The sequence below is a fragment of the Physeter macrocephalus genome, chromosome 8 (assembly GCF_002837175.3).
Source record: "Physeter macrocephalus isolate SW-GA chromosome 8, ASM283717v5, whole genome shotgun sequence".
In the NCBI taxonomy this organism is placed as follows: Eukaryota; Metazoa; Chordata; class Mammalia; order Artiodactyla; family Physeteridae; genus Physeter; species Physeter macrocephalus.
The window spans coordinates 125,887,857-125,903,256 of record NC_041221.1 but is presented as its reverse complement, the minus strand read 5'-3'; the positions used below and the strand labels follow the sequence as shown (position 1 = coordinate 125,903,256).

The 15,400-nt window shown below is 38.3% G+C and overlaps 1 protein-coding gene across 2 annotated transcripts in view; it reads right to left on the bottom strand.

The window, feature by feature from the left end:
• Positions 1-7,313: 7,313 nt before the first annotated feature.
• Positions 7,314-15,400, bottom strand: part of ISOC1 (isochorismatase domain containing 1) — a 19,695-nt gene continuing 11,608 nt past the window's right edge. For both annotated transcript variants that reach the window (XM_024124550.2, XM_028493198.2), the window contains 2 exons: positions 13,892-14,008; positions 7,314-8,441 (listed from right to left, as the gene is read on the bottom strand). In XM_024124550.2, the coding sequence (XP_023980318.1) occupies positions 8,295-8,441; positions 13,892-14,008 (264 nt within the window). In that variant the 3' untranslated portion in view covers positions 7,314-8,294. The remainder of the gene's footprint in view (positions 8,442-13,891; positions 14,009-15,400) is intronic.

The window sequence follows — 15,400 nt, the reverse complement described above, 5'->3', positions numbered from 1 at the left end:
GTATCAGGCCTACCTGTCCCATTTCATTTATTTGTATTGCTTGCCTCACCCCGTGGGCAATCAGGTTTGAGCGCTCTGGGTTACGCAATGCCTACTGCACATTAACCCCAGGTCACCCGGCACGACTAGCAACACCCCAGCAGAGCTGTCTTTAATCAATACATACCACGAATAATTGGCCTACTCAACAGAATTTTTTTAGACATTGCCTTGGTGTATGTATCGTGAGCTGTCCTTCCCCATAGCTGATATTTAGGAATATTCAAGGCTACAGTTAGTGGGAGAGCCCATAAAACAGGGTTCATTCATACCAACTTCTAGCTCCAGGTTCTTAACCTCTCCGTGTAAGGATAATAGAAACAACCTGACAAGGTTATGAGTATTAGGGAAGTCACAGCATCTAAGTACCTGGCTCATAGTAAGTGGTATCAAGCTCCTATTACTGCCCATTTTGTACGAAGCCCTTCACCTGTGTTGGGCATGGCCAGTGCAGGTTGTGCAGCTCTTTTTAGACAACTAGACTGTAAGCTCCTTCAGGAGTAAAATGTCCTAACCTGTTAAGGCAGGAAATGTTACAAATATTAAAACAAACCATAATATATATTATATATTACAATATAATTGTATCTATTAAACCAAACTAACCAGCCAAAAGCCAAAGAAACAAATCCTGCCAGAAAGAATTAAAATGAAAACGCTCCAGGCCCTGGATTTAAAAAGCCGTAACCCATCTGGGGAGAATTTGTTTTCCAGCATTCCCCAATTGTGTCCAGGACCTCATCTTTGTACTAACCACCCTGTGTGACCTGTTTTGTCTCTCACTAGACTGAACTTCAGAACAACAGCTCTCTCTTCTGGAGACATTCCCCGGCAGGGAGGCTTTCACTGGGTAGGTATTCAATAAAGCAGTACTGAAAGAACAGACAAACCCATATATACTCACTCCAGAAAACTCTTGGGAGCCAAGGTTTGCTTGCAGTCTATTTCTTATGTGTTAAAATACTTCAAAACCTGTGCTGCTGGTCTATCAGTGACAGAACCGTGTTTGCTGGATGATGTTAATATAAATAAACCCCATGCACCGGAACATCTTTCCACATTCTAAGTAGCCAAAACAGAGTTTTGTGTACAATCTAAATTTTAACAGTGATAGCATGATTGGCTTTCCAGAACAATTTTTTCTATTTTGCAAGTTAATGTGGACTCAAATCATTTAACATCTTCCCAAGTATCTTTCATTTATAAATTTAGTGGTTCTTTCAATTGAGCAGAATTTTTCAAGGGGTGAAAAGTAGATGCTTAGCCTATTTTTGAGAAGTTTTGACCAACAAAGCTGATCTTAATGTAGTACTCTTCAGCAAAATTTGTGAATTCACAGAATTTATTCCAAAATCTAAAATAAAAAAATCTATAAAATTTGTGTTTCACAAGATTAAGAAATGAGCTCTCATTCACTTGTTCTTGAAAAAAAAATCTCAAACAATGCATTCAATCTAAAATCTCTAAGCTGGTCCAGACATTCCATAAAGATGATAATTTTTTAAATGAATGCCCTTATGCCTTATATAATCATTGGATATTTTTATGTTTATCAAAGAAAAAGAAAATGAAGTAACATTTCTTGGTCACACCTTTATAATTGTGTTTGCATTAAGGTATGTCTCTTAAAATTATAAAGGGCAACCTTGTTTGAACCAATAAAATGATTCATCTTCTCTCCTAAGAATCCATTTAACACGAGGGGAATCAGCCATTCTGTGCTTGTGTTGCTTGATTTTGTAAAAATTCTGAGGCTCAATTTTTAGCCTTAGGCAACCTGTTCAGTCTTATTTTAAATGAAGGTTTTCAGAAAAGTATAACCCTAATATCTAGATGAAATAGTAGATATTTTGTCATCTCATCCAACTCCATTTCCTATACAAGAGAACCTAGAGATGTCTCAGAAAGGCTTGTTGAAGGCTGCTGCAGAGAGCTAGGACAAGAGCCAGAGCCCTGCCCCACTACCCTTTCCACTAAAGTTCACCACACCTGTCTGCTGGGAGATAAGTCCTCCTTAGAGCTCTTGTACTCCTCCAGGTCTTGCTGAGTGTGCCATGTCTTCAAGGCCCTGAACACTTCCACCCAGGCCACTTCTCAGTCTTGTTTATGCAGCCGGTAACCTTGAGTAATGAGGTAACAGCTTTTTATGGACAAAGAACAGGCTTGCTTACTGTTTGCTATAAAAGTTCAGTGTAAACCCACTGAGTGCATGGCATCCATCTGGCACATACTGCATTGCCCCTGTGGGACTTAGGTGTAAAGGGAACCAATGCACATATGCTACTGCTCACACTGCTTGCATAATTAAGTCCTTTGTCTCTGATCCAGGAATGTCATGTCTTCTGCTAGCATCCATGAAACAGTAGCATGGTCATTATCTTGAAAGAAGTGTACAATCAAATCCCAAGCCTGACAGTGATTTTAGCTTGAAAATTCATGTCTACAGGTTATTATAGCAAATGATTTAACTAGATTTATTCAGAACATATGAGATTGGTCAATATGGAAAGAAAACAAAGGCGACCATATAGGTTCCCATTCCTCTTAATTCTAAAAAGCTTTTATGTTAATTTTGGTTCTAATCATGTCACTGAAGACTTTTTACTCAAAGCTAACTAAAATATTCAGGTATTTAAAAGAGATGGATTTAGTTTTAGCTAAGTATAGTTATTTTGTAATTAAAATATGCAGAAAGTAATTTGTCAAAGTCAATATTCACCATAGACAAATTAAGCTTCTATTTATCTCTGGAAGATTTCAATACAGAGGTTGGGCGAGTTGACAAAATTTCTAATTACTTTTTTGCATGCATAGCTAAATCAATTTAGTTAATATTTAAAGGAAGACTAAAGACAGCGAGATGGTTGGCATATAATGGAACTCATCTTTCTCAATGAGCTCTCTAAAGAAATAAGTATTTCAAAATGTTTAGTCTTCAAAAAAAGCTATTTAGAGCAAACAGAGCATAGAGAAAGTTGTCTATATAGAAATTTTAAAAAAACTTGGAAATAAAGAATCCCCACTTGCCATCCATGTGTCACACATCATTACTTGCTCACAGAGGCTTCCCTCGCACAATGACTGGCTCTCGTAATGGAAAGAGGGCATAGAGCATAGTAGTTATGGCAGTTACAGCAGTTTCTAAATTCTAGGTTAAAATCTGCAGTTAAAATCTCAGCCTTCTCACTTCCAACCAGATGGATGACCTTGGGCAAGTTACTTATTCATTTAGTTCTTCAGTTACATTATATAGTTGTTATGAGGATTGAGTTACTTAATATGATAGACGCTCAAATGTTAAATTTGATTCACTTTAAAAATCTGAAGTATACAATTTAGAACTGCAATGAACCTTACACATGGTACAGTTCAGTCCAATCTCTTCACTGTACAAATAAAACATTTGCCCCCGGTGTTAAAGTTATTAAGAATGAAGCCGGGTCTACCATTTCAAAGCTTTCCATTACACAATGCATCACATAACCAGTGGCTCTGTCTCCAGTATTTAAAGGCAATCCCCCATTCCTCTCTTTCCTGCCAATTCCCTCCACCAACAACTCCAACCATTTTTTTTTAATACGAAAAGAAAGGTATGTGATGAACACACACAATGTTACATCTACACCATGCTGTCTACCTGCAGGAATGAATTGCTGAAATCCAAAATGGACATCATAGGACACAGTATTTAAGTTTTGCCAAATTCTCCAAAAGAAAAAAGCACTTACTTATTGGCATACAAACAATACAACCAAAAAGATGCTAACATTTGGGTAACGGCTAACAATTTACACCTGCCTTCTTTGTATGTTTCATGTATTATTTCTAGGGTCTTAATTTCTTGGAAAAATCCCCACATGTCCAACATTTACAAAGCATTCCACATTTTTAGTTGGGGCTGCCAAACAGGCTATTTTGTGAAAGCACAATGTGCATTTTCCAGAAATCCAATTCAAAGCTGCATGTATTCAAATTACGTTAACAGTGAGTATTTGTGTATTAACCATAGGTTCTGAGACACATCACCTTTCATTTCTTGCATTTACTGTCTCAAGTGGGAGGAACAATTCAGCAAGGAAACAGCTGTGAGAACAATGAACAAATCTGAAGCCAAGGGACTTTTACAGTTGAGTAGTGACACATACTGTGCAACTAACAATTATATCAAGAAATGAAGCCTCATCTATGACAGGTATGCTCTAAGTTGACTATTTTCTGCAATGAAAATGACAAAAAGCTAACCTTACAATGAAAAACGCTATATAATTAACACAACGGACATACACTTTCCCTCCCATCCCACTTTTCTGGAAACAAATTAATAGAAGCTACATTTATTGTCTTGATGGCATCCCATTTATTTCCTTCCTCTTTTTTTTCATATAAACATGATTGCAAATCAAAAAAACCACAACAAACAAAAAAAGCAAGTACATTAATTTTCTATTGCTGTGTAATGAATTATCACTAATTTAACAACTTAAGTTTACTACCTCATAGTTCTGCAGGTCAGAAGTCCCAGCACAGCATGGGGGCCATCTTGGCTCAGGGTCTCACAAGGCAGAAATCAAGGCATTGGGGGTCCCGTCCGCATTCTTACCTGGGGGCTCTGGGGGAAAACTTGCTTCCAAACTCACTGAGGTTCTTTGCTAAATTGAGTTCCTTGTACTTGTACAACTTAGGTGCCTGTTTCCTTGCTGGCCTCCCAAATCCTCAGCCTTGTAGTAAGCAACAGAGAATCTTCTAAGTCAGCGACAGGGAATCTCCCTCCCGTGGAATTCCCTCCCACAGACTGAATCTCTTTTGCCAGGACCAGCCCAGTCCCTTTTAAGAGCTCACCTGATTCAATCAAGAACACAAAGGCAGTCTCCCTATCTTAAGGTGAACCGATTTGAAGCCTTAATTACTTGAGCAAACCCTTTACAGCTGAACAGAGATTAGTATTTGCCTGTCAGGGGCAAAGTGTGTGTACACCAGAGTGGGAACCTTGGGGCCCAGTTCAAATTTCTGTTTCCTACAACAGGGAAATCAAGATTACAATCTCTTTAACCGGAATTAATACGTTATTTTACTTGACCACCATTGTGGACTTTAATCTCTTCTAAAAATAAATTTTCAGTAAGATATCTGCTATTCAGGCTTAAAAGATAAAGAAAAGCAACATGGTAGTAAGAATTCTAAAAGCCAATTGCAATTATTTCATAACCATATCAAAGTAATTGATGTATCTCATTATGGTAGCCTAGTGATTTTTAAATTTTTTAATCATGGGTTAAACGGTGACAATAATGCTCCATGGAGGATCAAGGATGATGTCAGAATATTGATTTGTAGTTATCTGAGGAAGAAAATAATGGTAATTTTCATATTATCAGCCATTCTCCCGAATTAGTTCAAAACCATCTGGAAAGAAGTAAGGCTAGACTGAAGATGGGGCACAGGGAAAGTTCTTGGCACTGGAAGCAGCCCTTTAGCTTTGTGAATGTAAACAGTGTGCTGTTTTATAGGTTCTAAAATGGATCCTTTTTACTGTTCTCCCCCCTTTCCTTCAGATAATCTCTAGCATTATCAACTAATGTAAGGAAGTCCAGGGCAATGTGTTAAGTAATGTGGCTGTCATCTTGCTGAGCCTTTCCTCACCTCTGCAACTAGAAACATCTATCTCTGGATCTCACTAGCCACACTTGTGAAATAAAACTGTTCTAGAATTTTACAGCTGAAATGGACCTCTGAGATCATGATCTTTTAAGTTCCACCCAGATCTAAAGTCGTATTTATCCAAATATCAACTTTTAAAAAGAGAAAATATTCTTCCTAATTAGAGAAATGTGGTAATTAAATGGATGTTATAGGGTATTTGGTTTCCTGGTTAGAATAAGTTATCACTTTTATTACTTTTAATTTTAGATAAAGTTTCTGCATATGTTTTAGCATTTCAATAAATGATGTGTCTTGATCCTGTTTCTAACCCCCTTGCAATTCAAGACACTGGACTATTCTTTTGCTTATGTTCTCAAGGTCTTTATTTGCATCAGTTAAAAGAATTTTGTTACCCTACAAAATTGCAGACACTTCCAATTTAAAGACTAATGTATTAAAATCAATTCAGGTTTCCTATAATAGGCCTTGTCACCTTGCTTGATCTGCAAAAAAGGAGAACGTAGAATTCACAAGTATATTACTCTAAACTTTGTTGTACTGACATTCCTGAACCTTTGACATAATTCAATTCACTTTTACTGAAAGGTTATGATATATCTGATTTTGTACCAGACCCTAAGCTTCCTTGGGGCATCTTTCTATCCTCAGCACACGTTTAGAACTTAGTGGCTTCTCAAAATGAGTTTCCAGAATGAGTATAGAATAAATGCAGAGGTCCTGCTTTCAAGAAGCTTAGAATCTAGTGGGAAAGACGGATTTTAGCCCAGCGAACCCCATTTCAGATTTCTAACCTACTGAACTGGAAGATAATAAATTTGCGTTGTTTTAAACCTCAAAGTTTGTAGTAATTTAATATGGTAGCCATAGGAAACTGACTCAAGTTCACAGAATTGTTTCAGCTGTAAAAAGGCTTCATTGGGGTGGTGTTTCATGAGAGGAAGGGCCAGGACTCAGTGGAGGAAAACAGGTGATGTTAGTTAAATCCTTGCTACTCATAAAGTATGGTTGGTCTCTTCTGAGCAGGGCTGGTAGAAACTGGCTTTTTTTTTTTTTTTTTTGGAAATGCAAAATGTCAGGCACAGAAGCCAGACCTATTGAACCAGAGTCCGCATCTTAACAAGATCCCCCAGCTGAGTTGTATTCATATTAAAGTTTGAGAAGCACAAGGTTAAATTTATTAAAAACTATTTTAAAATGTGTAGGAATCTTTGATTCTTCTTTTTTGACACACAAGTTTGCTGGAAAAAAGATTTAAACATAACCCTCAGAGGAATGCTACATTGCTGTTTGTTACACTGACCAGAAAAAAAAAAAAAATGTCTACTGCTCTTAAATAAGAAGGCCCTTCAATAAAATCCACTTACCCCCATGGACAAAACATTTTCCTTCTTCGAAAATTTCCAAGAGTTGAAAGATTACAAATGTCAAAAATTTTATACCTTTAAATAAATATTAGAATCCCTGGAAGAGTACTCAAAGAGCCATGCTGTGGCGGACAAAAGAACTTCATTCACATAATACGTTTTCTTTAATTACTTTAATATAAAAGACACCAATGTTTCATATTTCACATATTTTTTAAAAAGTTTTAAAACCCTATAGTAAGTATTTAATGAAAATAAATTTACTGAATGGTAGTAATGACTGCAAAAGTAATACTACCAAATCATTACTGAGGCCTTTTGCATTAACAGTAATTGGAAGGTAGGTGGAAAAAATTTCAAACAAGAATATGGATGTTTTAAAACTACATTTTATCCGGCCTTTATCTTTTTGCTAAATCTTGTGCATATTAGAAGATGTATTCAAGATGGTTATAAAGCTATTCAGCTAAAGTAATACTTAAAAGATCTTAAAACAGTCCTCCACTAATGATATGGTGTTGCAAATCCGCCCATCTGTTTACAAAATTAAAACAAGCAATGAGCGAATGAGTCTTTCTGGGTAAAAGATTCAGTTAAAAAGGAGAACATTAACAGAGAATTAGTGATGGTGAGCAGAATAAGAAAATTAGCATAATCAATTAGCATAATTATGTTAAAATTATTCAACATAACTTTGTCTGGTTAAACCAGTGCAGCATAATAAATAACCTGACTGAGTGAAAGGGGTAACATGATCCAGAGTCCTGTTTTTAAATTCTCGTTTAATAATCCTATTTCAGTCAACCTGCAAAGTAAAAGCACTGAATCCACATTAACATTATAACATACATCTTACAATAATACAAAAGTCAAACTATTACTGGTAGATCTTTGTCTTTAACTGTGCACAATTTAAGAAAATTTCACAAGAGTGTGCACTTTTGAAAGTATGATCAGTGTATATGGTATAGAGAAAACAGGCACCTCCATTATAATTTTTTTAATAAATAAAAGCACATTAACATAAAAAGAAGGTAAGCAGCACCTGAAGCCTTTGACATTTGTAACTAAATGCTGGTACCCAAACGGTCTAATTGGTTAAGTTTTACTAAGAGGCGCAAAAAAGGAGCCAATTTTTGACTTAACATTTTAATTCTACTAGAGACATGAGCTTGTCTGGGCTTACAGTCCTGTCACCTGATGGTGAGTAGCATACCAGTTCTTCACATGTCATACTTTGGAAAGCAGACCCGACTCTGGAGCACTCGCCTTAATTAGATTCTGAATTTCCTTGAATTTTGGATGGTCTTTATCAGCCACCAGCTGTAGCAGAACAGCTTCACTTGTAGTCACTATGATCCCAGTTCGAGCCAGACGCTTTTAAAAAAAAAAAAAGACAATTCAAGAAATTACGCATGAGAATGAACACTGTATTAAAACAGCAAAAAGCATGCCAGGACACAATGATTAGTGTCCTCTATCAAAACCACAGCCCTTAGCCATACCATCAAATTCAGAGATGAGGAGAGATTTCAAACTAGCCACACCACAAACCCTTTAGGATGGTTCTCAATATTAGTAATTATGACTAGAAACAAGTAAGAGAATAGGCAGCCAATATTCTCACTTGCCAATATTCTCACTTATATGCACCAGCGACAGAGGGAAATCAAGGCTAAGGGCTGTAAAACAATGATTCTTAATTCCTTTTTTTCCTCTCTCCAAATAGCTGACATTAAACTGCATGCCCTTCCCATAAGTAAGAAATGCTGGCGGTAGAGGAGCCTCATGTGAAGTTTAAGAATGTGCCCCTGGATGACAACAGAACCACTACCATTGCCACCATTGTAAGCTTTTTAGAATCATAAACAGGAGTATAAAATTTAAGGTTGTATAGAGTTTCACTGACAGGTGAAAGAACATCCTTGCCAAATTGTTTCAGTGGAATCATAATAAAGAGCTAAGGACAGAAATCTCAAGGAGGGGGAGGAGGGAAAGGGAAGGAGGAGGGCAAAGAAGAGAAAGTGGAGATAAGGGTGGGAGGAGAATTCTAGAACAGAGATCCATTTTCTGGATGTATTTATCAGAAACCTTAAGGAAAAAAACAGACCAACTGTTTGTTACCCCAAGTAACATCCACTGTAAGAGCCTTACAAGATGAGGTGGTTAGACACGATTCCTATGCAAGTTAGAGGAAAAGACGTGGATCAGTGTCTCGTCATAAAGGGAGTCACCTGAATAAACAGGACATCCCAATGGAGCCAAAGTAAACCCTTCAAATGGCTGCAGATCCAGAGACCCAGCCTTCCCACTGGCAGACTCTTCCTTTTTATCCCCAAGGATGCAGAAGGGAGTGTAAGCCATAGCCTACTTATCAGATAGCAAGCTTGGACCTCAAACACCAGCACAGGAGTGTGCAGAGCAGGGTGACCACAGCTCTGGAGAAATGAAAAAACAGCAGAGGGTTACATAGGAAAGAGGAAGAAATAAGTGAGCCTGCTAGTGTCCTTTACGTTGGGACAAATCCCAGAGGATGAGTCATCACTGAGTTCTTTAAAGACTTCTGGAGACTAATTTCCTCCTCCTTGCTTTTCAGTCAACTCCTGACTATCATATCAAACACTCAGAAATCTCAAAGGACTGTGTGCTTGCTTCAGACAGCAGGGTGGGGAATAAGACTAGCTGCAGCTCAGTGCCGTGAATGTTCAGCCATCCAAACGCAGCTCTCTCCCTGGCTGCCCTGCCTTCCTTACTGCTCCCTGTTGAATCAATGGACTTTCAATCAGTCAGTCTGAATCTGAATCATATTTTCAATGTCTGTGAAAGTGACTTCTATATTCCAAAGTGCAAACAAAGGTCAGTTCTCAGTAATCGTTCTAGTTCCTTCATGAGGCAGGAAGGACAGAAAAACTGTTTCCAGGTCTGAGGAAGAAACGTGATGACCCAGGAAGAAGGCAGCTTTTTTCCATAGTGCTCTCCTGACCAGACTAAAGCAGCACCGGATCCATCCTAAGCCAACAACCCTCAGGGACGCTATGAGTCCGTACACCGTGGCAGGGGCAAGCTGGGACACTAGAGGCACACACACAAAAAAACACTTTAGTAAACAGAAACTTACATAAAATTATTTAACTTCAAGACTGAGATATGCCCAATATTGATGGCATTTGAAAGTAATCAAGCCAAGAACCTGTGTTATGGGAAGGCGTGGCTCACGCCTTTGCTAAGAATGCAAAGTCTTTAGATCAGACTAACAGATCTTCCCACGGTGCCTTCCCAGCCCCAACCTAGAAGGGCACCTGAGCAGAAAGAGAATAGCAGCACTTTTTCCAGACACCGGCAGGTTCCTGCCCACCACCTTGAGCTCTGAGGACACCTACAATACTGGTCCCACACTCACTTTATCTCCTGGCTTTAGAAGGGGCAATTAAAACTCCAGCTGTTTAATGCAAATGGATACATGGCTTAACAGGCTTCCTGAGTTCTTCCCTTACACTTGCAAAACCAGTCCAACTAGGCCAAAGGAAAAGAAAGGTTACTCTGACCCACAAACCTAAAAATGCAAGAACACAAAGCCAAGACAGCCTCAGAGAGGGTGGGGAAAAAAAAAGACTAAACCCATTAAATTCCCAAGCAACACTAACAACTCCTCAGAAGTACAAGGACATCAAGTTCAAGAGATGGTTTTATTCTATTTTATCTCACATCTACTCTACAATTGTAAGTTGAAAGAAAAATGCCTGACAGATGATAGGTGCTCAAAAAATTCTGTGGAATAAAGCACACACCACAGATCCTGGCAGAGAAGTTTTAATAACGGTAACTATAAATCTTATTAGTACAATGGTCTTAACAGGCAATATGGGGAGTCTCAGGAATGATCTCATGACCTTAAGTAGTGTGTTCTCAAGGAAAAAAGAAGGGGAGAGGACCAGATCTCTATTTCACTTTCACAGTCACAGAAGAAAAAAGGAAACTTAACATTTCTCCCAAGGACTGAGGGACTAAAACACCTCCATAGCAAATTAAGACTAAGAGGAAAAATCTGAAATGTGGCACACATCTTTCCCCCATCACCACCTGACCTGCTTCTTCTCTCCCTCTCAACCTCAGCACTGTAAACCAAGGCAATTCTGGCTGCTCCAGTCTCTTCCAAATCCACCCCAGACCATATTCCTTCCTTCCCTCCTCAGAACTTCTCAGGACTAGTCCCTTCTGGGTCTTGGAAGCTGATATATGCTTATACATTTCTGATCAGATGAACCTCATGAAGACAACAAAAACAAATAATGGCTACAGTAAAAATAAAAGCAACAGCTAACATTTGAGTGTTTACACCATATCAGACACTGTACTAAGTGTTATCAATACATTATTTCATTTAATCTTCACAACAATCCTCCCACATAATGACTATTATTTCTATTTCACAGTCGACAAAAAGTTAATCCGTCAATCTAAGAAAGAAACAGATGAACCTATTTGCAAGGCAGGAATAGAGACACAGACTTAGAGAACGACATGTGGACACAGGGGGGGAAGGTGAGGGTGGGATGAATTGGGAGATTAGGATTGACATATATAAAGCACAGGAAGCTCAGCTCCGTGCTTTGTGATGACCTAGATGAGGGGGAGGGAGGTCCAAGAGGGAGGGGACATAGGTATACATATAGCTGACTCACTTCATTGTACAGGAGAAACTAATACAACATTGTAAAGCAATTATACTCCAATAAAAAAAAAAGGAAGAAATGGAAAATTTTATTCAAGCCAAAGTGAGGATTATAACCTGGGAACAGCCCCTCAGAAAGCTCTGAGAACTGGTCCACCCCTTAGAAGTCAAAGCACAGTTACATAAATTGAGACAGAGGGCTGTACATTAAATGACCTATTATTGACAGTTTACATAATCCAGATCTAAGTGCCATTGTGGTGGGTCATGTGACCCTTTAGAAGATCAAGAAGGAATGTTACCTTTTAAGGGGTTGTCTGCTCTTTATGGTTGAGCAGGTATTTCTGCTGATGGGAGGTTTGGTCGATGCATACTTTAGATACACAATGCACAGCAGGGAGGAGAGAGGAGGCCAAAGGGCAAACAAAATTTTTTCATGTTTAAATTTTTCTTGTCTTGCCATAAAAATATGAATTTTATTTCACATCACCAATGAGAAATCTGAGGCAAAGATATTAGTTAATTTGTCCAAGGACACAAATTTACAAAATGCCAGAACCTGAATTCAAACCCATATTATCCCTCCACTGTTTAGACTCCTCCTAATCAGTAAGATTACAGACTACTTCTAAAAGAATGAGGCTCAGATGGTAAATGGCTGTTTTCATTCTGAGTCTTGGTAGAACACAGAACTGCCAACAATCAAAATTTTCTGTAATAAATGGCATAATAAAGACGTCTAAAAAACTTGAATGTAGGACAAAAGTTCTTGAAATCTCTTTACAAGCAAGGAAAATTTTTGGTTTTGTATGTTCTTAGTTTTTTGCTTCCTTGGAAACACTTCAAGTTCTGGACCTCAGCATTACCATAAAGGTATTCAAAGAAGAAAAGAGGTGCCTGCCAAGGTAGTACGGATCTGACAGTGGAAGTGTTTAAACTCAGATTACTAAGGAAATTTGAAAAGTGGAAGCTAACTGTGACTGTAAGAACAGCTTAAAGATCTCTGCTGAGAGGGGAAGAAGAAACACTTAGTATATCTAACTAACCAGAGAACCCAGTAGTCCAAGTGGACTTGAAAATAGTTGAATAAAATAAATAAAACCATTTCCACCTATAATCGCAAAATAGGACTCACTGCTCAGGAATAAGAGAAGGGATGGCCAACCAGGGCCTTAAAACCACTGCTGCTGCCAGCTACCCGCCTGCTTCTGCAGCAGCCCTCCCCACTGACTTGAGTCTCCTTTCTTTCCTCTCTTTCTTATTTGCCCAACTCACCACCCTAGGGAACATTTTAGGCTAGAGAGATAGATGATTGAGCAATCCTACAGAGAAAGTGGCTCACAGGTCAGCTTATGCATGGAACACTGGAGGGTCTCAAAAAAAATCTACATTTCCCATTCTCAATAAAAATAATCAGTTAAAAACTCAGCAATTCAATCCAGATTGACATTACTTTAAAGCTATTATAGAATTAGAATTAAACATGAAAGAGAGAGAGAGGCACAATGCGGAGTGAAGCCTTCAAAGGATTAATTGTGGGAGTTTGTTTTTCAACAGTGTCAGAATAGGCAATGCTTACATAAGGCTACTGTTATGCAACACTGATGAAAGTCATCAACTCCCTGACTCTGAAGTACATCTTGACACTCCACGCAGAGAGCCATTAAACACTGTGTGTGAGTGGTGCCCACAGTCAGAGATACACCTCCTATTCCCAGAAATTGAAGTCTGAGGAAATCTAACACACGGCTGAACCAGGCTTCGGCCCACCATACCCTAGGTGTTGGCTAGACCCTGGCCGAGTTAAGCCTAGGTGAGCTGTTTTTAATCTGCAAATCTTTCGGTAGTTCAGAGTAAGCTTACTGGAATACCTCTTAGTTCATGTGTAAAACTAGCAAAGTTACGACAGAAGATGTAAAGGAGCGTTTGGCATCACTAGACCTCTAGAAATAAAGACAGAAGATGTAAAACAGGATATGATGGTAAGACCTCAGAGGTTTGTCGTGCATAGTAGAAACCCCGGAAATCAGTCTGATTGTTGTCAGACCAAGCTCAAATTTAAGAGGTAAATCTTTCACTGCTGTGACATATTTAATACTCTCGAAATTTACGTGGAATCCTTGGTTAATGATTTATTTTAAAGCAGGACAATTACCTCAAGAGCAAACATCCTGTCCATCATGCTTCTCGACGACGTGGCATCAGCGACAATATGAACCTTGATACCTCTGCCAACGAGCTCCAGAGCTGTCTGTTGGATGCACACATGCGTCTAGTAGGAAAGTAAAAACCGTATGTAATAACGTGGTAAACTACAAGTATTTTACAAATGTGCAGCAATATGGTAGAGCAGAAAGAGCACTACAGGTCTAATGTCCACATCTAGTTTTGCCTCCAACTCACTAGTGATTTTGAGCATAAACAGCATTTCTGGCTTTGGCTGCCTCTTTGTTAAGTCAGGGACTGCATTACATCAATGTTCTTTGTACTGGGAACCTTGAACATATTCTTAGAGCTCTGTGAGCACTTTTTTAAAAGATTTTCATCTATGTCATCTGAACGACCTTCACATGGCTGACTACTACCACTCAGTTTTGATGCCACTCACAGTTGGGTTTATTTCTGTATTCACACCAAGCGCCTAACACAAAGAACGCGTTTGCAGTACTGCCAATTGAGATAATGGGAAAACTGAGTTGCTATAAGGCACCCAGTAGTAAAGGTAGGCCAAGTTAAAAATAACTTGTAGCACAGGCAAAAAATACCCAGTATACATCACCAGAAAATGAATTATACAGATTCCATCTTTGTAAGTATGAACTTGTAACAATTCATCAGCAGAGAATAAAGAGTAAAAACATGCTCCAACAATAAGTGAATTATATAACCAATTAAAGCAGACTTTATTAATGCCAACCAACCTTATCTTCATATGACAAGAGGGCTATGGAGAATTATCAACTGACAACTCATTAAAATTAGCACTGGAGGACTGCTCAAAGATGATTTTGATTAGACATGAGGTCTAATGATGAACAAGCAAGAAAAGTGCAAAAGTCAGCATTTGGTGTGACATACTTATACAAAATAGGCTTCCTTTATTTTATCATTATTTAAGTCAAAATACAGAAATATTTAATATATTTCTAAACCTGAGGCTACATCTTCTACTATTAAAACCTACTACTCTGAAACCTACTATCAAAACATCATGGATGTCTTAAATTAATATTATCTGGATTTCACTGTTTTTATGGTTTTCATAATTTTAAAATTTTAGTTCAAGAGGTGTTTAAAAGCTATGAATAAATACTTATATTCTGTTTCTACATGTCAAAAAACCAAACCAAACAAAAAATCATTTTAATCAGCATTAGGAATCCATGAGTATTTTTTTTTCCTTTAAAAAAATAGGTACACATGATTCAAATGTGAAGGACAATGAACTACATGACTTCTAAGGTTTTTCTAGAACAAAAACATGACCAAGGTGAGCTCCTATAACACATAAATAAAAATACTGTCTTTGGTGAAAATGTGTTCCAAAAGTTGGGGTTCAAAGTAAAAGCCCGGGCTTCCCTGGTGGTGCAGTGGTTGAGAATCCGCCTGCCGATGCAGGGGACACGGGTTCGTGCCCCGGTCTGGGAAGATCCCACATGCCGCG